This window comes from Prunus dulcis, chromosome 2, assembly GCF_902201215.1.
Source record: "Prunus dulcis chromosome 2, ALMONDv2, whole genome shotgun sequence".
NCBI classification, from domain to species: domain Eukaryota; kingdom Viridiplantae; phylum Streptophyta; class Magnoliopsida; order Rosales; family Rosaceae; genus Prunus; species Prunus dulcis.
This window is the reverse complement of record NC_047651.1, coordinates 23,810,679-23,831,446: the sequence shown is the minus strand read 5'-3', so window position 1 is coordinate 23,831,446 and position 20,768 is coordinate 23,810,679. Positions and strand designations below refer to the sequence as shown.

The 20,768-nt window shown below is 40.7% G+C and overlaps 3 protein-coding genes across 3 annotated transcripts; 1 reads left to right on the top strand and 2 right to left on the bottom strand.

The window, feature by feature from the left end:
- Positions 1 to 245: 245 nt before the first annotated feature.
- LOC117617265 (hypersensitive-induced response protein 4) lies at positions 246 to 2,755 on the bottom strand. The gene is made up of 5 exons (XM_034346567.1): positions 2,392 to 2,755; positions 2,178 to 2,298; positions 1,990 to 2,081; positions 1,596 to 1,692; positions 246 to 761 (listed from the first exon to the last, which is right to left on the bottom strand). Exons 1-5 carry the CDS (start codon positions 2,584 to 2,586, stop codon positions 391 to 393), a joined length of 876 nt encoding a protein of 291 aa, XP_034202458.1. The 5' UTR covers positions 2,587 to 2,755; the 3' UTR covers positions 246 to 390.
- Positions 2,756 to 4,786: 2,031 nt separating this feature from the next.
- Positions 4,787 to 5,678, top strand: LOC117620073. Its single transcript, XM_034350165.1, has 2 exons — positions 4,787 to 4,879; positions 4,994 to 5,678. Exons 1-2 carry the CDS (start codon positions 4,823 to 4,825, stop codon positions 5,609 to 5,611), a joined length of 675 nt encoding a protein of 224 aa, XP_034206056.1. The 5' UTR covers positions 4,787 to 4,822; the 3' UTR covers positions 5,612 to 5,678.
- Positions 5,679 to 8,045: 2,367 nt separating this feature from the next.
- Positions 8,046 to 12,076, bottom strand: LOC117620044 (somatic embryogenesis receptor kinase 1). Its single transcript, XM_034350135.1, has 4 exons — positions 11,163 to 12,076; positions 10,035 to 10,295; positions 9,031 to 9,906; positions 8,046 to 8,803 (listed from the first exon to the last, which is right to left on the bottom strand). The coding sequence occupies exons 1-4, from the start codon at positions 11,584 to 11,586 to the stop codon at positions 8,322 to 8,324; spliced, it is 2,043 nt and encodes a 680-aa protein (XP_034206026.1). The 5' UTR covers positions 11,587 to 12,076; the 3' UTR covers positions 8,046 to 8,321.
- Between the last annotated feature and the right edge of the window lie 8,692 nt (positions 12,077 to 20,768).

Genomic DNA, 20,768 nt, shown 5'->3' with positions numbered 1-20,768 from the left:
TGGGGCCTCTGGGTGCCCTAACCCAATGACCCACGCAAGTCCATAATATCCCCTGGGAGGCAAAGCTTTCTAATGGGCCATAATTTAAACAATTCAAAACTCAAACAGAACAACTTTGATCAATAGTAAAAACTTTTATTCAAGCCAGACCTGTGTATATTGGGCTGCATTACTATTTCTTTACATAGATACATCATCTGCATGGTGTAAGTACACCATGCTCTGCATGCAAAAAAAAAAAAACAAAAACAAAAACAAAAAAAACAAATGCACTAAAGTTAAACATATGGGATTGTAACTATGTTCTATATAAAGACCCTAACCTGTTTGTGTCATTTTGAATTCAACAAAAAAGTATTGAGATCAGGATCGTATAAACAACAGGGTATATTACTCGCCATTTACTTGAGCACTAGCTGCCTCCAGTTGTCCATTGCGTATCTGATCACCAATGTCTCTGACGTGACCAGGACCATGGGGTATAAAAACAGTAGTGTTCTTTGAGTTGTTGCCAAGGTCTTTAATTGTGTCAAAGTACTGAGTGATCATGATCAGATCCATCACCTCCTTTGCTGAGGTTCCTTCCACCTTGCCTGAGAAATTCAAGATGTTCTCTCTTAACCCATCAGTGATTGCCTGCCTCTGCCTGGCAACACCAACTCCTCCAAGGTACTTGGCCTCAGCTTCAGCTTCTGCCCTTTTCACCTGAAGCACCTTCTCTGCCTCTCCTTTGTATACATTAGCAAGCTGGAGCCTTTGAGCTGCATTACAGATGCTTGATTTTTCAGTAACAAACACAAGCATATAGGCTAGACTCCCTTAATTACCAGCCCTTAACAAATATAAAGACTGCAGCAGTTCATTGACTTTTGGAATTAAGTGGAGATATATAACAAATAGGTAGAGTTTTTAAGATGACATTGAGTCGTGGTTTATAATGGTCCAAAGTTAAGAGAAGCAATGTTATATCTTTACATATTTTATTCAATCAGATAATAAAACAAAGTTTGGCCACTTGAACATATACAGAAGTATAATGAATCAAGCCCAAAGTTGATTTATAGCCTAGCATAACAACAGAAACTAAGCATTATGAGCTAGATGTCATCAAGAACAACTAGTCAAGAACATATAAACTCCTGGAGTCACAAAATAACTGTTATATAACAAATTGGAAAACAGAAGAGACATAACTCAGTAAACCATAGCACAAAGGATAAAATCTCTTTTATCGCAATAGCAAGAGCCTAGTGGCTAGTTGCCATCCCTTAACAGGCTTCTTCAAGTAGAGTGAGAGATTTCTCAGTATTTTGCGCAATCAGGAGTTAGTACTATTGTTGCTGTCATTGTTTTGGTTTTCTTTTGGGAAGTGAGGATGATTACTTTCTAACAGTCATTCAAACCCTAGATTTGTCTAAAAGGTTATCTAGCCTATCTATAACACATTCCCAAAAGCTTGTTTACAAGACCTGGGGCTAATAAAAACTTTTAGTCCTACAATATAACAAGTCCCCAAATGTGCCTTCCTACTGCAGATACAAATCGAAACAAGGTCCAGGTTTAAGATTACCAAAAAAAGAAAAAAGACAAATTACCTGCATTAATCTCATTCATTGCCTTGCGCACAGAGGCATCCGGTATGATGTCAACCATCAGTATGTGCTCTATGCTGTATCCATATTCTCTCATAACCTGATCAGAAATTTCAGCATAAGATTTAATAAACCATATAGAATGAAATTTTTTGTAAGGAACTAAAGAATAGATCAACAAAATTTTGTCTGAAACGAACGAGTAAGAAGCAACCACAATAACCAAACCTATATCAAGAACAACTCATTGAGCATTGCGATGATAAGATAGTAAGAATCATACAGTAAACACTTCATCTCATAATTTCATATGTTATGATAAACCAATGCACAGGGTTGAGAAACCAAAATATTTAAGAACCCTAAAAATACAAAAGACATCCAAGAATCTGGTTACCTTCTCAAGTTCCTCCAAGACAGCTTTAGCAACCTCACCCTTCTGTTCAAAGAGGTCATCCAATGTCATTCTCGGCACCAGAGCTCTAACCACTACACAAAAAACAAGCCAACACGCGATCCCGCCTCATCATATGTAACTAAATAAAAATTAAAAACTAATAAAACAAAATGGTTATTACGACTTACCATCAAAGACATAAGCTTGAATCTGCTCTTTGGGGTTTTGCAACTCATAAAAAGCATCATCAGCATTCTCTCTCACCACCCGGTATTGAATGGAACACACTAATTGCACAAACACATTATCCTGCCAAATTGTACAAACATTCAAACACTAATAAAATACATATATATAAAATTACTCCAATTCTTGCATTTTCTTTATGAATTTGAAACAGACCTTGGTTTTGGTCTCGATGCGGACATCGAGAGAGGAAATCCTGGTGGAGAGGACACCGGCGACCCATTGACCACCGCACGGGTTCAGGAGATGGAAACCGGGTTCGGCCAGCTTCTCGAACCGACCCCACCTCTCCAAGACGCCTACGCTTGCTTGGTCTATGCAGGTAAAAAGGCCAAAGCAAGAATTGCCCATCTGGAACTAGAATTTGGTTAGGTTTTTGCTGAGAATTTGGAAACTGTAGACGAAAGGCTAACAGAAGTTCACGAGCGACGACGACAATTTATACGCTACGGGAAAATAGACCGACTTTTGCACGATTGGGCTTTTCGATAAGAAAGTCCTATCTCATCGTAATCCAAAATGAATAGTACAATTACAGTCCCAATGCTAAATGTTCTCCAGCTTGAGATTGGGCTCAGTTGGGAGTTGAGCCCAACCTTTCAAGTTTAGTTTGGGTTTCCAGCTTCTTATTCAAAGTCTTGGTGGGCTTTAAATCTCAGAAATAAACGAGGAACCTTTGGACTACAATTTCTATTCTCTACTAAAAAACTTCCAACTGCTAGAAGTGTCATGGCCGTTATTTGATATACTGGGCTGAACTTATTAAAATGACCAATAACCTAGATGAGTGGAACTCATAAGGACTTGTTTGAACTCAATTCCAATCTAGTCCAAATCAAACCACCAAACGAGGCCAAAGGTTACTTTATAGACACCCGATATGCATCTCACTGATAACAAAGATATGGTTCACAACTGGTTCGTGATGTGTGGAAGGAAGAAAGTATAACGACTCTTATCAAAGAGGAAAACAATATATGGGCACAAAACCACTCCATACTCCACATTTTCTAGCCGCTTATGAATACATGCATGCACAAACATTATAGATTCTTGTCATTTTTCTTATTCGAACTTTTTAGACTAGAAAGCGAGACAAAGAAGGCATGGTACAATGTTGAAGTTACCACGCCACACATACCATGTCCCCTTCCAAGGATGCGTAGCATCCAACCAAGAACCCTACAGACCCACAACTTGTTTGTCTACACAATGCAGAACCCACTCCCCATTTATCATCACTGTCTCAGTGCTTCTTCCATGCTCCTTTAACTTCTTCACGAGATAGTTTCCTGGAAAGCCAATCATGGAAAGGAAAATAAACTCTGGAAAATACAGACAACAAAAAATAAAAAAATCAAGTCAATTTGATTCGACCACATAGAAGCATTCGTTCAGTCATCATCTCTGTCATCTGATCTCTCTAGCAGGATTGGACAGAGGATGGGGAATCTTACACTGCAAGAGATAGACCACGAGACATGAAAATTTATGTTTTGTGTTGCTCTGTTATGAATGTGTTCTGTTAGGGAAACCACTCGATCGGATCTAAGATCTCTGTTGGCCTTTCTGGGGGCAAGGATGAGACCCTCTTGCAATATATTTATACTCAACTTGTATATATAAATAGGGTTTAGGGTTGATAAACATATATTAAGACTAACCCTCTTTTTTGCGACAAAATATTTTCAGTAATTGGACAAGTTTAGGTCAAGAGGTTTGTACGTACAGCCCGTACACAAGAGGACTGCATGTGTGTGTTGCTCATGAGATGATCTATAGAGTTTTTATTTAAATATAAGTTTGCAGGTTTTTGCCTCAGATAACATGGGCGCTTATAATCCACCTTATGCTGCCTTTACATATAGGACATCACAGCTAATCAATGGAGATTTGGAAAATATTTCAAGAGCCGAATAATTAGCGTCGTGCAAGTAGAATCTTATATATTTTATCATGTATTAAAATATTTAATTAAACGTTAATGAGTTGCCTCCCGGAAGCTAATGATCTCTTAAGTTCTTTTAATTTGTGTCAAGGGTGAGATTAAGAATCCCATTCCTATGATCCTTCCTATCTACTCCTTTATTCATAATTTCCTCTCTTTTTTTCCTTATAATTAAGAGGTTTGTTGGTTTTTTGTTTTTGTTTTTTATGTTAATAGATAAAAGCGAGAACCAAACTCTTGTTGTACGTAAAAGTAGGCGCGCTTAGTTGTAGCTATAAACCATTGCCTTTAAAAATAGCTAATTTACAATTTGATAATAGAATGAGTGAATGCACGCAGTCTTTAACTACCGTGATTTAGCCAATAATTTGGGCAGACAAACTAGTACTAAAGGACCATAATTATTTATCCTAGTTGGTACTTGTTAGTTTTCTTTATCTCATTTTCTAACATGGCCAGTTGGATATTGCAGTGTCTATGAATTTAAAAGCAACCGGGGTCGAGTGCCCCTATATATATGTGAGTGCTTCTAGGTTCTATCCCAAGCCAAAGTTGAAGCTTCATATTGAGATTTGAGAAACTAAAAAAAAAAGAAAAAAAAAAAAGAGAGAGCTAGCTAAAAACACATAGAACACACAAATGGCTTGCTGGTCTGCTGAGAATGCCACAAAAGCCTACCTCAAAACCTTAAAAATGGTGAGTCTCCTTTTATTTTCCAAAAACCTCAAAGGATTTTTTTGTACTTTTTTCCTAATTCCCATATCGAATTCAATCATTTCTAACTCGGTTTTTATTGTGATCTTAATTCAGGGCCAGAAGGCAAACGAGCCAGATGTGGTTGAGTTCATTTCAGCTCTAGCAGCCGGGAACAATGCACAGCAAATGGTTGTGGCTTGTGCTGGCGCTGCTGACTCCACCATTCTAGCCCTTGTTGCTGCTGCTCAGCAAACAGGCGGCAGAGTGGTCTGCATCCTTCGTGGGAACGAAGAGATGCAGTTATCTGAGAAAATCCTTGGCATCAACGTATGTCACATTGAATTTGTGATTGGGGAGGCCCAAAATCTTCTTCTAAACTACTACAAGGAGGCTGATTTTGTGCTCATTGATTGCAACCTTAAGAACCATGAGGCCATTCTTAGAGCAGTGCAGATGGGGAAGAAGCAAAATGGAGCTATTGTTGCGGGGCATAACGCTTTTGGCAAAGGGTCTTGGCGGTCCGGCGGATCGAGAACTCAGTTGCTGCCTATAGGAGGTGGATTGTTGGTGACAAGAATTGCAGCACCAAAGAATGAAAGCAGCAAAATGTTTGGGATCAATGGTAGTGGAAAGAAGAGCCATTGGGTCGTCAAGGTAGATAAGTGCACAGGTGAAGAACATGTGTTTAGGGTCAGATCATCATTTCCACAAGGGAAGGGGATCGCAGCATAAGCTTAAACTTTAATTAATTACTTGCTCCAAATATCAGTTCGTTTTGTTTTAAGAGAAGACTTAATTTTCCCTTGTGTTTCTTCTCTCAGAACAAAAATGAAGCGTTAGCATTAGATAGATCTTATTAGTTCCTTTTTGGGAAAATATATATAGCAAGTGATGTACATGTAACAGTTATATTAAGTCTATTTATAATGAATGGCTTAGTTTGTTTGAAGAACAGGGCTGAAGAGCAATTTTTGATGAATGAAAAAGATTTAAAAGGTTGTGCAGAATCTGCAGATCAGGTCTCTGCCCAACCAGCAGACGCTTCCTATTGCACAAGAAAACACATGCATACATTATACATAGTTTGAGAAGATCAGTTGGTCCATGCAGACCCTGTCCCCTCTAAAATATTATATATCTATGATTGCTTTGAACCTCATTTCTCATCACCTTCTCACCCGCACGTTCCCCTTATTATCTTATAGTTTCTTAGAATCCAATCACATTTATGAGAAAATTGAAAAGAAAAAGTTGTTTGTTATGATAGAATAGATGTTGTGCTTGATCGGATCTTGCATATATTTCTGTTGGGTTTCTGAGGACAGAAACAGGTCACAGGACCTATATCTCATCGTTGAATTCTTATTATAAGAGTTTAGACTTTGATTTTCTAACTCTATTTCTGGCCGTCTGTCTTTTTTTCTTCTTCATTATTGGCGTCATCAATTTATGTTTTCAAATTAGTAAATTCCCTGATAGAGAAAAAAGTAGTGGATTATGAGATCTTTTTCTCTATTTCTTTCTTCTCTCAGTTTTGCTTTTCAGTTGGGCTGCAGCTACCTTCAGCCTAAAGCAGATAAAGTTTGCTTTCGCTTGTCAAGGGCTAGGAGGCTTCTTATGCTGAACGCCCAATAACAATTTTGGATTCTCCTTCCGACTTATTGGCCCCAAAATGGAATCGTAATGGGTCGATAATTCAACTCTTACCGGGTCTGATTCCTATTAAAATTTTATGCTTATATATATATATATATATATATATATATATATATATATATTATTTATTTATTTAATATATCCAGGCTGGCCATACGTTTTAAATATATTCTGAAAAAATTAGTCTAGCCGTGCGGCTATACTGTTTAAATAAATTCGAATATTTAAATAATACAGCCGTCCGGCTATACCGTTTAAATATATTCGAAAAAAATTAGTATAACCGAGCGGCTATACACTTTGAATATTTTCGATTATTTAAATAGTACAGCCGTTCGGCTATACCGGTTAAATATATTCGTAAAAATTAGTATAGCCGCTCGGCTATATCGTTTAAATATATTTTAAAAATTATGCGGCTATACCGGTATTTTTAAATATATTCGGAAAAAATTAGTATAGCCGCCCGGCTATACTCTATGTATTTGACTTGTGCTTCACTGCCTAGGCGGGTTGGGTCCCTTATTTTTTTTTTCCCTGACCTTAAAAAAACTTAGGTTTTATGCTTAAGTACAAACAAGTATATACCAATCTAAAATCTTGAAATAGTCAGAATCCTTTCTTTCTTTCTTTCTTCTATCCTGTTCATCTTTGAAGGTCATTATCCTTTCTTGTTGAAGGTCAGGATCTGCTGCATATGCTCGCAAGCCAGTTAAAAGGTTAACATCGCGAATCCAATCCAAGCCTCTATTCCAATCCATTTTGACATAAGAGCACACAGGCTAGGATAAAAACTTAAACTCTGTGGAGCACTCTGCTCCATAAGGCCTATTTGATAACTATTTCTCTCTCAGCTTTGATTTCAGATGGGCTGCAGCTACCTTCGGCCTAAAGCTGATAAATTTGGAGGAGGCTCTTCTTATGCTGAAAGCGCAATAATAATTTTCGATTCTCCTTCCTACTTACTGGCCCAAAATGGTATCGTAATGAGTCGATAGCAACTCTGATTGGGTCTGATTCCTATTAAACATTTCCACTTCTACAACATAGATCTATTAACTAGGGGGAGATGCTACAACGGGGCCCAATGAAAAGGAATCTTGACTTGCAGATCGGTGGTCTCAAATTTGAATCTCCATGACACCTTGACCGTGTGTGAAAATCCTTATCCCCTTCCTAACTTTGGCAAAAACAAAAATTAAGGAAAGAGAATCCAAAGCTTAGAGTATGAACTACTTGGTCATCATAGTCATTACAAAGCCTAATCCTAGTGACCTAGAGTGGTAATGCCAACCCTCGTAGCTAGATTAATTTGTTGACATAATAACGTCTCTGTATGATTAGGTTCTTCCATGTGAAAGTGGGTAAGTAGAAGGTAAAAAGAAATATTAGTCTTAAATTCTTCCAAATTCATTACCAACTTTCTCTATGATTAGGAGACAGAATCTTTCAAAATGATACCCATTTATATGAACACGAAATATAACAGAGCAAAGAAAATGATAATGTATGAGAGCAAAAAAGTAAAAGGAGGTATAAACATTGAAGGTCAACATAAATGACCGAGTCATTCAACCCAGGGAAAGTCACCTTGAGATAGCAAATATTCACCTAACACATTAGTCTAGAAACATGTCCTCAGGAAAAGGGCACAGAAAATTACAACATAAGAAGTCCTAGAATTACATCCGAAGTTAGCAGTTAGTGTCATTGGCTAACCATTAGCCCATCACCTATTTGAATAGTTTTGCGGTGATTGTTGGCAAAAAGAGAGAGCACTTAGGCATCAGACACAACTATTACAATTATTTAACTCCTGAACAACTTCTTCCATGGATGGTCTCTCAATTGGAGACTCATGGGTGCAAAGCAAAGCAGTCTTTGCAAGCTTGGATGCTTCGTATTCGAAGAACCTGCCGTTGAGGTTTTGGTCAATAAAGTCTTGGAATGTGACTGACTCCGCACCAAGACGCATTGAGCTAGTGACTTTCCGCTTCCCTGACAGGACTTGGAAAACAAGCACCCCGAATGCATAGACGTCACTTTTCTCTGTGAACCGTCCTGTAGTGGTGTATTCAGGCGCTAGGTAGCCCATGGCTGCACTGGCCTTGAGTGCTGAGAAGACAACGTCATTGGTAAGAAGCTTGTGCAGGCCAGAATCTGAGAGCAAGGGGTTGTATCTCTGGTCAATCAGCACCTTTTCAGCTGAGATGTTTTGGTGAACAAGAGCAGGTTTGTTTGGCTTGTAGCCGTGCAAATAAGATAGACCTGGTTAAAAAGAACAAAGCTCAGTATAGATAAATCAGAAACTAACTCCCCTTGAGTTCACACATTGATGGTTGGTTATGCATCTCTCAAAGACATAAGCATTCAGAACTGAACAAGAACAGTTTTCAATTGGATTTTTAGTAACATAAGCTTTAACAAGCAAACCTTGTCCTTAGAAATGGAATAAGTTTAATGCAAGATTATAAAGACATGGAACATATACTGACCTTTAGCAATGCCCTTCACAATAGAAACTCTAGTTGTCCATTCAAGAACATGGCTGTCGCCGTCCTTGACGTCAAGATACCGCAGCAAGTTTCCATTTGGAACAAAATCATAAATGAGAAAGCATTCTCCCCGGCCCTTTGAACAACAAAATCCTCTCAATCTCACTAAATTCTCATGCCTCAATGAGGTTAGCATGTTCAATCCCTTCAAGAACTCAGCTTCCTCTGTCTTGCAGCATGATTTTCCAATGCTCTTAATGGCCACAACAGACCCATCTCGTAATATTCCTTTATAAGTTGCAGAGAAGTTACTCTTATCCAATAAATTCATCTCGGAGAAGTACTGAGTAGCCGTCTCCACCTCTTCTAAGTTGAACCTAAAGCTATGGAACACTTCTTGAGCAAACAAACTTAAATTCCGCCCATCAGCTAAAGGGTCCCACCCGTTTGAATACTCGAGGCTGATGAGAGGAGATCCATTTTTCCTGTAAACTCCCTTGCCCTTGGCCTCGTCAGTACTTAGACGGCCATCAGAAATATCAAATGAGCTCCCAAGCTTCTGTTTCCGGCGACGGTGGTGGGTGAAGAATAGAACTCCTATAGCTGATAATGCAATAGTTACTACAAGGACACCAACAACAACAGCAACAGATGCTTGATGGGATTTTGACAAATTTGAGCAACGAGTTTGATTGCAGGGCAAAGGCACATTTGCAGTCTCGGGAATGTCTCTTGTTGGTGCACCACCTCCAAAGGGTTCGGGTCTATTTGCGTTGAGATGACCAGAAGCACTGCAGGCTGTTAAGGACATAAATCCAGCACCACATAATCCCAGATTGTTTTCATAAGAGAATCCTTCATTAAGCCTCTTCAAAGCTTCACCAAATCAATAAAAATGAAATCAATCAGAGGTTTAAATATTTTTTTCAACAATTTAAAATGAGTAATAACTTTTGCAAACTCTTATTTTAAAGATAAAATATAGGTGTTAAGACTATTCTTACCAAGAGGCACATTGCCGGAAAGAGTATTATTCCGAACGTCTAGAACATCAAGCACAGGCGCATCAGCTAGTTTGGTGGGAATAGAACCGAAAAGATGATTGACACTCAAATCCAGTCTCATTAACATTTCTAAGTCTCCTAAACTTGCCGGTATTGCGCCGGTTAAGTGATTAGATTGCAGAGCAAGAACTGTAAGGTTTTTCAAAGACCCCAGCTGCGTGGGTATGCTTCCAGTGAGCTGGTTGTAGCAAAGCTGCAAAACTGAAAAGCCAAAACAGAACAAGATAAGCGGAGCCTTACTTGACACTAATTAGGAAAAGCAAGAAACGCATAAATCAGCCAACAATTTAAGTGCTTTTTCATCTAGATTTCGCAACTACCACATGCGGTATCGGTGCAAGCCACACGAAATAAGAAAATGCTTGCATAAATAGAGAATGATGGATTAGTTTTCTGAGAAACAAAAACCAAAAGTTTACATATACATCAATCAAAACACATGAAATAGAGATTCTTTTTTACTATTTTCATTTTTGAAAATAAAAACCCATGCGGAAGGCAGAGTGAAGGAAATCGTTTTCTTTTTCTTATTGATCGTTGAGTATGGAAATCTAGAAACAAAACATACACAAAGAAAGTTCAAATCTTTCAACAAACCCACCACTAAACTTAACAAACTAGTAATAATCCCAAAAGAGAGAAAACCGATACTTTCTAAAACGGACACACACACACACGCACATTCCCAATCAAGGTGCTCAAAGTTCACATCTTTCTAGTCCGATCTATAACCACTTGAGCTGTCATAGAATAGTTCTTTCTCGACGAAATGGAAATAGGGTCTACCGGGAAGCTGGTTTAGGATGTCTTTGCATTCCCACCACTATCGAGTCGAGTAAGAAAACAGCATGCTAAGAGCCGTGAGTGGCTTCCTAGACTTAGTAGTCTACTCGCTCAACCAGCTGTTCATCATATCCAAATAGGGAGTAGGAATTCGGAGGGAGAATAGAACCAACAACCAAAGCTAGCAAAATTACAGAAAGAAAGCAAACCAATCTATATAATATACTTAAATAAAATAAAGAGACTAGAACTAGAAGTTCTACAGAACAAAAATCTTTAGCTGACCTTGTAAGCTGTCCATGCTTCCGATCTCAGGAGGAATTTCTCCAGAGAGATTATTTACATTCAAATACAAGTCACTGAGCTCAGTCAAGTTGGCAATTTCTCTGGGTATCTCCCCGTACAGAGAGTTATAATGCATGTAAAGACCAGTCAAATGCTTGAGCCCTGCAATGGCGGGAGAGAGCTTCCCAGAGAGCCCCTTTCCTTGCAACGAAATATTAGCAACTTGACCGGCTTCGTTGCACCCGATACCTTCAAACGACCCGTCACATGGGTCTCCATTGACGGTCCATGAAGAAAGGTACAAGCTTTCCGGGTCCAAAACGGTTCTCATGTCCAAAAGTGCTCTGAGCTCTGCATTTCCACAAACCCATAAGGGGTTTGTGAAGAAAATTAGGAAGGAGAAAATAAAAAATGTGACACCCATGTTTTGGTTTGTGCTCAAAATGGTAGAAGTTGGTTAATTTTTTTCTCTCTGAGACTCAATCTCTGACTGTTATATTTGTAACTGGAATTTTCTTCCCTGTTTTAAGCCCGGCAGAGAACCAAGGTAGTTCTCACTCTCTCTCTCTTGAGCAAACAGAAGGTGGTGACTATGAGAAGAAAGAGACAAAGTCACAGAAGGTGTGCCTAAATTTCTACAGTGGAAGTGTGTACCAAAAAGCTATGAAGTGAAACCAGAAACAGAGGAAAAGAAAAAGAGAAGGGCTTTGGAGTTTTGACCGTTGGATTGGTTGACTATTGATTGATCTAGATTCTAGTACAAGACCAGGTGTGGGTGCAGTTACATGTTAGTATTTTAAAGTTCATGCCATGGGAAGTGTGATTGCCAACTGAGCTACCCCAGTAACTCCGCATTCCTTGTTTTGGTTCGCAAAACCAGTAACTGCAAACAAGAATAAACAAAGCTTTCCTGCCTTTTTCTTCTTGTATCTAAATGACGAAAAATCCAAGCTTTAACTTATGCAAATGGATTTTAGAGAACAGGAATCCAAAAACTTACTGGAAACTTTTTTTTTTTTTTTTTTTTGGGTTAAAATGGGTTTTGTAGATTAGCTTGCATTAACAATGGTTTATTTTGGTATCCTTGAAGCTAGCTACAAAATAATCTAGATGTTGAATATGTACCATTCAAAGCAACTTTCATACAACTCAAGACATCTTTCATAGCATTTTTGCTGAAATAGAGATAAAGTATAACTTTTTTTAGAAGCACTTTAATGATTTTAAAGTGATTATGCAATAAAGATTCATGATTAATGTAACAAATCAAGTGACCAAAAGTGTATATCCATGCATCTGAGATCATATATTTGATTCTCATTTCTCCACTATTCAATTAGAAAATGATTCATGATTTACAGTCACTTGACAAGGTCTTGCTTAAAAAATAAGGGCATCAATTCAAATTTATTTCGAGTTAGAAAGAAATTATTATACAAGTGGGTCTATGTTCGTAGACTTGCGTTTGCCACGTGGTCAACCACAGATGGGAGCTACGGTGGGGTTGAGGCACTGTCCTCCCCGAAACGGAGATTCCCTCGCATAAATACGCAGTTCGAATTCAAATTGCAAGGATCCTGTGCATGCAATCTCATACTAACCCCCGAAACCCACTAACAAATAAAATGGACATTTACTACCTTCGCTTTGGATTGGTTGAGAGATAGTGTTTATTGGTAAGAGTACTTTGTGCTTCTTTTTTCAACCGTTGTCTCTCTCTCTCTTTGCTTGTGCCTGCCAATGCCATGCCAGAAACTCTGACACCACCACTGCCTTCACTGTCCATTAGTCATTGGCCTAGCTCTCTCTCACTATTCTATTCTTTATTCATTTGGTCTCTTCTTATTTGTTTCCACTTGGTCTACCCAATACTCATAACATTCAAAAGTTGAGATTTTTATAAATTTGACTCACCAGAGAAAATAATAGAGAGATGATAAGATGGTCCAAGGTCTAATATATGATAGGGTATTGGTCCCAAATGTAGAGAGAGAGGTATTGAATAACATCATTTGCCCTCTTGATTGAGTGATAATAGTTTCTTTGTTTTCTCTCTCCTCCCTATTCTTGAGGGATTTGCCAGCCCATGCAATTGGACCATTTCTGATTGCAAAAGATGGCATGCGTTTCAAAATTTGTACAAGTCTTGTTACTCTTTGACTGCCTCCTTTTGGTAAAAAAAAGGCCAAGTAAAATGAGAGGAATGAGGATCATATGTATTGTGCTGCTGCTGGTTCAGGCGGTAGGTAGTCATAGAACGGAAGTGCATAGATGATATTTTAGTTAACAGAAAAGAAACTTGGTTAAAAGTTGTCTTTCAACTTGTGCCAAAATATTCGAAAATCACTTTCTTTTATACAGCTTGGAAAAACGCATAAAAAAAATGCTTTTGCCTGAAGAAAAAGACTTTTCTATTCTAATAACGGTGGAAAAGATACACCCCACCAACCCAAACAGGCACTGAAGAGAAGACATGTTTTGAATTTGTGAATAAGCTGACAGAAATGAAAGATGGTATGTATGAAATATGCATATTGTTGTATTTTTTGTTTGTAATTTGATGAAAGCAACTGATGAGTTTGGTGTTGGTGAGAACAGGACCACACTAGCTTAATACAAACCGATCTCTGTTGAAAGCCCCAACATAATCTAACAAGAGTTGCAGCAGGAGCAGGACCTTTCATTACATATCTAATAATAAAGTGGTCTTCTTGAGATTGGAATATCTAGAACTGCACAATTAACGTAGCTGTAAACCCACAACATGTTTTATATATATCTATGTTAATTAAGAAAAGCCTCTGTTTAACTTCATCTTTCATTTGATCAACTGGATAAAAAGTCTCACCACGGTCACCAAAAAAGGAAGGAAGGTTTGTCACAGAGTATATAGATTTTTAATATTCTACTCCGCTGCTTTTGAGGTATTAATCTTGGTGTAGTGGTGGTCTGGTGTTGGGGCCGTGGAATTTATTAATTTCTTGACCATGTGAAAGGGATAGAAAGCATGAATGGAAGAATTGATTTTTAATGTATATCTGTTTTTGAAGATAGATTCTTCATCCATATGAAACTTTTCCACGTTCCTTTGCAGAGGGGACAAGGCATCTCTTAATATTTTTGACTTGTAGCTGTTCTCCAATTTTGCTGCATGCAGCTTATCCATCTTCCTTAAATTATATGTGCCTAAATTAAATTCATGTTATGATTTCTGTAAAGATGAATGGTTTAAGGAAAATATGAAAACTGAATTATCTCAAAGCAAATTCAATCTTGTGTCTGGCCTAGAAGAGACAAGTTTTCTCAGAAACGATGGCACTAGCCTCACTGCCCTCAAAAGAGTATGGGGTTGTGTGTTTTTTGTCCACCCAACCCAACCCAAGCATCTTCTTCTTCTTCTTCTTCTTGAATATTTATTCTTAAATTCCATTTTAGCTCCATCTGTTTAATTTGAGTGTTTGCATTCATTGCAAGTTCTAATTTGTCTTGGATGTTCAGTCTGTGTCTTGGATGTTTTCTTCATCAACTCAAGTATTTCTTTGTATGGAAGTTACTTAAAGAAATCAGGCTCCTTGTAGATGGTTAAGGTCAACATCAAAATCATGAGCATCTGTTTTTCGTTGTAGGACATGCCAAAAGCTTAAAGACCAGCACACCGTCTAGCTTTAAAAAGCTGCCTTTGGAGTATAAAGTTGTATATGATGCCCATGGCCCAGCCAGCTATATATTTAAAGTTTGAGAGATAATTAAAATGAAAACCCCCTTGACCTTGAAGGCTATACAGAAAGATGATTGAGTTGTAAGCTAATCACACTGAGCCACTCATCACTCATAATTCACTTTGTTCAAGAAGAGACACAAAAATAATGAGTTTTCAGCACAACTTCTTCTTCTGCATTGCATTAGTCGTCTCTGTAATCATGCCATGCAAGACAACCTAAATGTAAATGATGATGGCATATAGCTCACATTTGTCCCAACCCAACAAATCATGAAAAACATGAATCACCGAAATGGCAATTTTCCAAGAAATTTCCACCAAAAGTTTGGTTTCGTGGGTGGCTTTTTCGCTTACCATAATTGGCCTTTAGCTTTGCTTTTGGAGTTGTTTTATATCAATACCTTTGGCTTTGTTGATAATTAATGGCCAACAAGATGCCAAGAAGATGCTGAGCCTTTTTACTGCATAACAGAACAAACTGCATCATTTTCATCTCTTGGGTTAAATGGCACGAGAGTATTTAGAGTCTAGAAAATACAGTTTGAGTGCGGGGCTTATCTTTGATGCCTATGCCCACTTAATCATTTTTCACTTCTAGTGAAAGCCACACAATTAGTAGTAGAAAACTGTGAGATTATATGCATGACAACTACCTAATCACTTTGGCAGATTATGATCACCAATTTGGAAAACTTTATTCTATTTTCATTCCACCAGATTTTTCTCCTTTTCTCTGTCTATTCCTCCGACCGTTATTTGACTGCAACATTTCTATTGCCGCATTTGATATTGATTTGTAGGGTTGTGTGGCATCGGAATGATACACATTTGAATTTTTTTGGGGCGAAAAAAAAAAATTATATATAAAAAATTAATTAGTATAACCGGGCAGCTATACTAATTAAAATATTTAAATAGTACCGTCGCATGGCTTTACTGTTTATACATATTCGAATGTTTAAATAGTACAGCCGGGTGGCTATACTGTTTATACGTATTCGAATATTTAAATTGTATCTCCGACCGGCTATACTATTTATAGATGCTTCATATGGCCGCACGGCTATACTTTTTACATATTCGAATATTTAAATAGTATAGCCGCTCTAAACTATTCGAATATTTAAATTATTATAGCCGGCGGCTATATTATTGACACATATTCGATACAGCCGCACGGCTATACTAAAATAGTATGGCTGCATGGCTATACTGTGTACAAATATTCTTATATTTAAACAGTATAGCCATCTAAATAAAGATAATTAGCTAAGAAATATACTCAGAAACTAAATTGAATCGCATCCAGATTTTAAGCCTCAAGGGCTTTGTAGCATCTCAACTCAAAACAGCCAGCACCATGGCTATACCTTGTCCATATTAAAATTTAAGATGTAAAATGCTCGATTTATTAGTTTCGGATAAAAACATATATAACGAAGAAAGAGGAACCAGAGGGCGGACATGTCATCTTAAAACATTTATGAAAATAATCTATATGCCTGCCAATAATACGAAAGTGAAGATTACAGTACAGGCAGGCAGGCAATGCGAGCAAGCTCCTCAACACTCTCATAATCATCATCATCATCATACCTTGGGCCTTGCACAGGGGGGGAGTAATATCACTTCACTTTGCTTGACACGGGTCACGGGTGCATCTCTAATTCTGTATACACTCTGTGTGGTTACTGTGGGAACCTAATTAAATCAAACCCTAGGTCAAACAATTCCTACCATTTGGGGATTATTTGACCAAATTGGGAATCAATCAACCTAATTAGGAGTTACTCAATTTAATTGGGAATTATCCAATTAAATTGAACGTTACCTAATTAGGTTGAGATTTGATTTGGTTAATTACCACGATCCCCAATTAAATGAGAAGTTACCTAATTGAATTGGGATTTGATTTGATACCTACCACAATTAGGGATTTGATTTACCCTAATAAATCAAATCCCTAATTAGTCAAATCAATCCCAAAAAGGGGAGGAATAATTCCCTTCCATCTACGGAATTATTCCTCAGAAACCCTAGCCTCCGAGACTACTATAAAAGCATAGCCATACACAAGGGTTGAGGTACGCCTAAATTCCTACTAAACTCTACAGAAGTTATTTCTAGCCACCCCCTCTCTTTCTCTCTCTCACACAAGGCTCCGGCCACCACACACGGCTCCGGCCACCCGGTTTTCCTTGAATTACCCTACCTAACTTAGGCATCGGAGGGCCTTTGGCCAACACCCCCCGGGTGTGGTCCTTTTACTCCGATCTGTTTTGCAGGGAGAAAGAGAGGCGGAGAAGACGAAGGAATTTTGGGCGAATATTCTTGTGGGGAAATTTGCTCTCACAAATTGGTGCTTTCATTGAGAGCACGAGTTATACTCAACGCGTGCTCAAGGAATCCGTTCCTCCTATTTTCCAATCCACCGAAGCCTTCCAAACAACCATGGTTGGAAGCATGAACACGAGAGGCAAAGCCGCCGCGATGGCTAGATCCGCGACGGCCCAAAGCCACTCCACCCACGATCCCGCGATCGACATGGTGGCACCGCCACCTCTCACCACCGCACCGGCCACCGCCGCCGAACATGGTGGAACTTCCCATCAAGGAGGACTTGTTACCACCGCCGACCCGGGGCCGGTCTTGGAGCAACTCCAAGCATTCCCTTCATTGCCTCCACGCGCGACGCACGCTCCTGCATACACCTCCAATGAAAACCTAGCCCGTGTGCAGTTGGGCTCCACGCACTTCTCTCCTCTCGATCCACAAAGTCAAGCAGACCTTAATCTAAGAGTTGACCAGCTAGCTCAGAGAATGGACGACCAAAGCAATCTAATGAGGCAGCTCATCAACCAAATAGGCGTTGCTCAAAACCTTGGCCTTGGACAACCAGGCGAGGAGAGAAGGCTGGACGAACGCGCCGGTGGACGACTCGACGTCCGTGCCCGCTTGGGCCCGCAGGGAAATGTACATCAAAGGCTAGGCCCCCAAGGAGGTCAGCCAAACAATCATCGCAACGAGGATCGCGAAGAAAGCGTTCAGCTGTCAACTCACAGAGAAGCGTTCTCGAAAGGCTAGGCCCCCAGGGAGGCCAGTTGGATAACCCTCACAATGAAGGACCATGAGGAAAGACGCTCCGTTACTCACTCTCGAAGAACCAATTCTCGTCGACAAGCTACAGAGAATCTTTCGCAGGCGCAGTCCACCAATACTCCAACTAGGCAGCGCATGCGAGAAGGTCGACCCTCGGAGGACAATGAGGAAGTTAGTCAATCCCGTGGAGGTCGCCAACGTAACAAACTAGCAATGTGTGCAGAGGACGTTGAGAAGCTCGTGAATGACCGACTTCGAGACTTAAAGACCGGAGGAAACTTCGAGGATTCACTGCGTAGGGAGATGGACCAGGTGAACTCTACGCCTTTCACCCTTGATATCGAGTAGGCCGTTCACCCGAAGCGATTCTCGACACCCTCGTTCATACACTTCAAAGGGGATTCCGATCCCGAGAGCCACTTAAAACACTTCAAAAGTGTTATGATCCTCCACCAGGCTGACGACGCGCTAATGTGCAAGGTGTTTGCAATGACTTTGCTAGGAGCAGCCCAAGACTGGTTCCACACCCTGCCATCTAGGTCGATCAGCAGCTTCAAGGAGCTAGCTTACGTCTTCACCAAAGAATACACTTCTTACCGGATGATCAAGAAGAATCCTGACCACCTGTTCAACCTGCAAAAGAAGTACGAAGAATCCCTTCGAGATTACATCAAGAGGTTCAAAGCAGAAAGGGCGAACATCATTGGATGTGACGACCGAATCGCTTCATCGGCCTTCAAGAGGGGCTTGCCAATTGAGTGTGAGCTATATCGCGAGCTGACCATCTCTCCCTGCCAAACACTAGTAGAAGTCTTCGCGACAGCAGAGCGCTATGCGCTTTGGGACGATGACCGGACCGCCGCAAAGAAAGCTGCCAAGCAAGCCGATCAACCGGTTGAGCCGACAAGCCAAAGAAACGACATGATAAAAGACAAGGATGGGGGCAAGCGCGAATTACAGCCTCAGGGAGGTGCTCCAACAACTGAGACCTACACCAAGTTTACTATTCCGATACAGCAGATCCTAGCCCAAGTAAAGAACATGCCTTGGTTGAAGAAACCATCGCCTTTGAAGGGAAACCCAGCCAAGAAGGATACCAGTAGATACTACGAATTCCATGAAGGGCACGGTCATTACACAAATGACTGCTTCGCCTGGAAAAAGCACCTCGAAGAACTGGTCGGAGACGGCCATTGCACGGAATTCATCGCAAGGGGGGCTATCCAGCAAATCAAAGATCGTGACGCGGCTGCCAATGAACCTCCACGAAAAAAGTCATACGGATCAGCACGATCTTAGCCGACTTTAAGAGCCCGAGCTGACCACCGAGGAGCAAAAGAGAAAGATCATGTAAGCGACAAAGCGAAGGTCTCCCAAGCTGTCACTTGCTACCCAGTCATAGAAGACGATCCCGACATCACCTTTTAAGGGAAGGAAGTTCCAAGACAACGGAATGCCCATCACCTCCGAATGTGCTATCCACAAGCTCCTCGCCTATCAGCTCGCTCCAAGCAGGCGGCCAGGCCTCCCTCACCTCCATTGAAGACAAGTTACTTTGATGTTACCTCTGCAACTCATCTCTTTTGTTCAATAAAGCAATGTAGTCACGTAGACATCAATACATGTTCAAGCATTTCTTTCCAATGGAGTGTTCACAAATGCAATCGACACGTCTCCGGACGTAGGCCAAACGGGCCCGACTCATCGACACGTCTCCGGAAGTAGGCCAAATGGGCTGCTCTCATCGACACGTCTCCAGAAGTAGACCAAACGGGCCACACTCATCGGCACGTCTCCGGACGTAGGCCAAACGGGCCCCTCTCATCGACACGTCTCCGGACGTAGGCCAAACGGGCCGCTCTCATCGACACGTCTCCGGACGTAGGCCAAACGGGCCGTACTCATCGACACGTCTCCGTACGTAGGCTAAACGGGCCGCACTCATCGACACGTCTCCAGACGTAGGCCAAACGGACCACTCACATCGACACGTCTCCGGACATAGGCCAAATGGACCACACTCATCGACACGTCTCCGGACGTAGGCCAAACAGGCCACTCTCATCGACACGTCTCCGGACGTAGGCTAAACGGGCCACACACATCGACACGTCTCTGGACGTAGGCCAAACAGGACACTCTCATCGACACGCCTCAGGACAGGCCAAATGGGCCACACACATCGACACGTCTTCGGACGTAGGCCAAATGGGTCACTCTCATCTCATCGACATGTCTCCGGACGTAGGCCAAATGGGCCACACACATCGACACGTCTCCGGACGTAGGTCAAACGAGCCACACTCATCGACATATCTCCGGACGTGGGCCAAACGGGCCATACTCAGGACACGTCTCTAGACGTAGGTCAAACGGGTCACACTCATCGACACGTCTCTGGACGTAGGCTAAACGGGCCGCTCTCATCGACGAGTCTCTGGACATAGGCTAAACATGATGTGACCTGAGAAAAACATCTTATGGGATATGCAGAACACACCCGGAGTCTCTCAAGGGGGACCCTGGTGCTCGCCAACTTCCTAAGGGAAATCATCCTACGGGATGTGCAGAACACACCCGGAGTCTTCTCAAGGGGGACCCTGGTGCTCGCCAACTTCCTAAGGGAAATCATCCTACGGAATGTGCAGAACACACCCGGAGTCTCTCAAGTGGGACCCTGGTGCTCGCCAACTTCCTAAGAGGAATCATGCTACAGGATATGCAGTGCATGCCCGGAGTACTTCATGGGGGACCCTGGTACTCACAAATCTCTAAAGGAGGACGTG

Bases quoted from the DNA above. Each gene is read 5' to 3' on its own strand.
- LOC117617265 (XM_034346567.1), bottom strand. From the start codon at position 2,586: ATGGGCAATTCTTGCTTTGGCCTTTTTACCTGCATAGACCAAGCAAGC. The intron at 2,082-2,177 runs GTAAGTCGTAAT...TTTTTTGTGTAG, and splicing joins TCAAGCTTATGTCTTTGATG to TGGTTAGAGCTCTGGTGCCG. The intron at 1,693-1,989 runs GTAACCAGATTC...ATTTCTGATCAG, and splicing joins TCTTGGAGGAACTTGAGAAG to GTTATGAGAGAATATGGATA.
- LOC117620073 (XM_034350165.1), top strand. From the start codon at position 4,823: ATGGCTTGCTGGTCTGCTGAGAATGCCACAAAAGCCTACCTCAAAACC. The intron at 4,880-4,993 runs GTGAGTCTCCTT...ATCTTAATTCAG, and splicing joins ACCTCAAAACCTTAAAAATG to GGCCAGAAGGCAAACGAGCC.
- LOC117620044 (XM_034350135.1), bottom strand. From the start codon at position 11,586: ATGGGTGTCACATTTTTTATTTTCTCCTTCCTAATTTTCTTCACAAAC. The intron at 10,296-11,162 runs GTCAGCTAAAGA...TTGGCTTTTCAG, and splicing joins AAGCATGGACAGCTTACAAG to TTTTGCAGCTTTGCTACAAC. The intron at 9,907-10,034 runs GTAAGAATAGTC...GATTTGGTGAAG, and splicing joins TTCCGGCAATGTGCCTCTTG to CTTTGAAGAGGCTTAATGAA.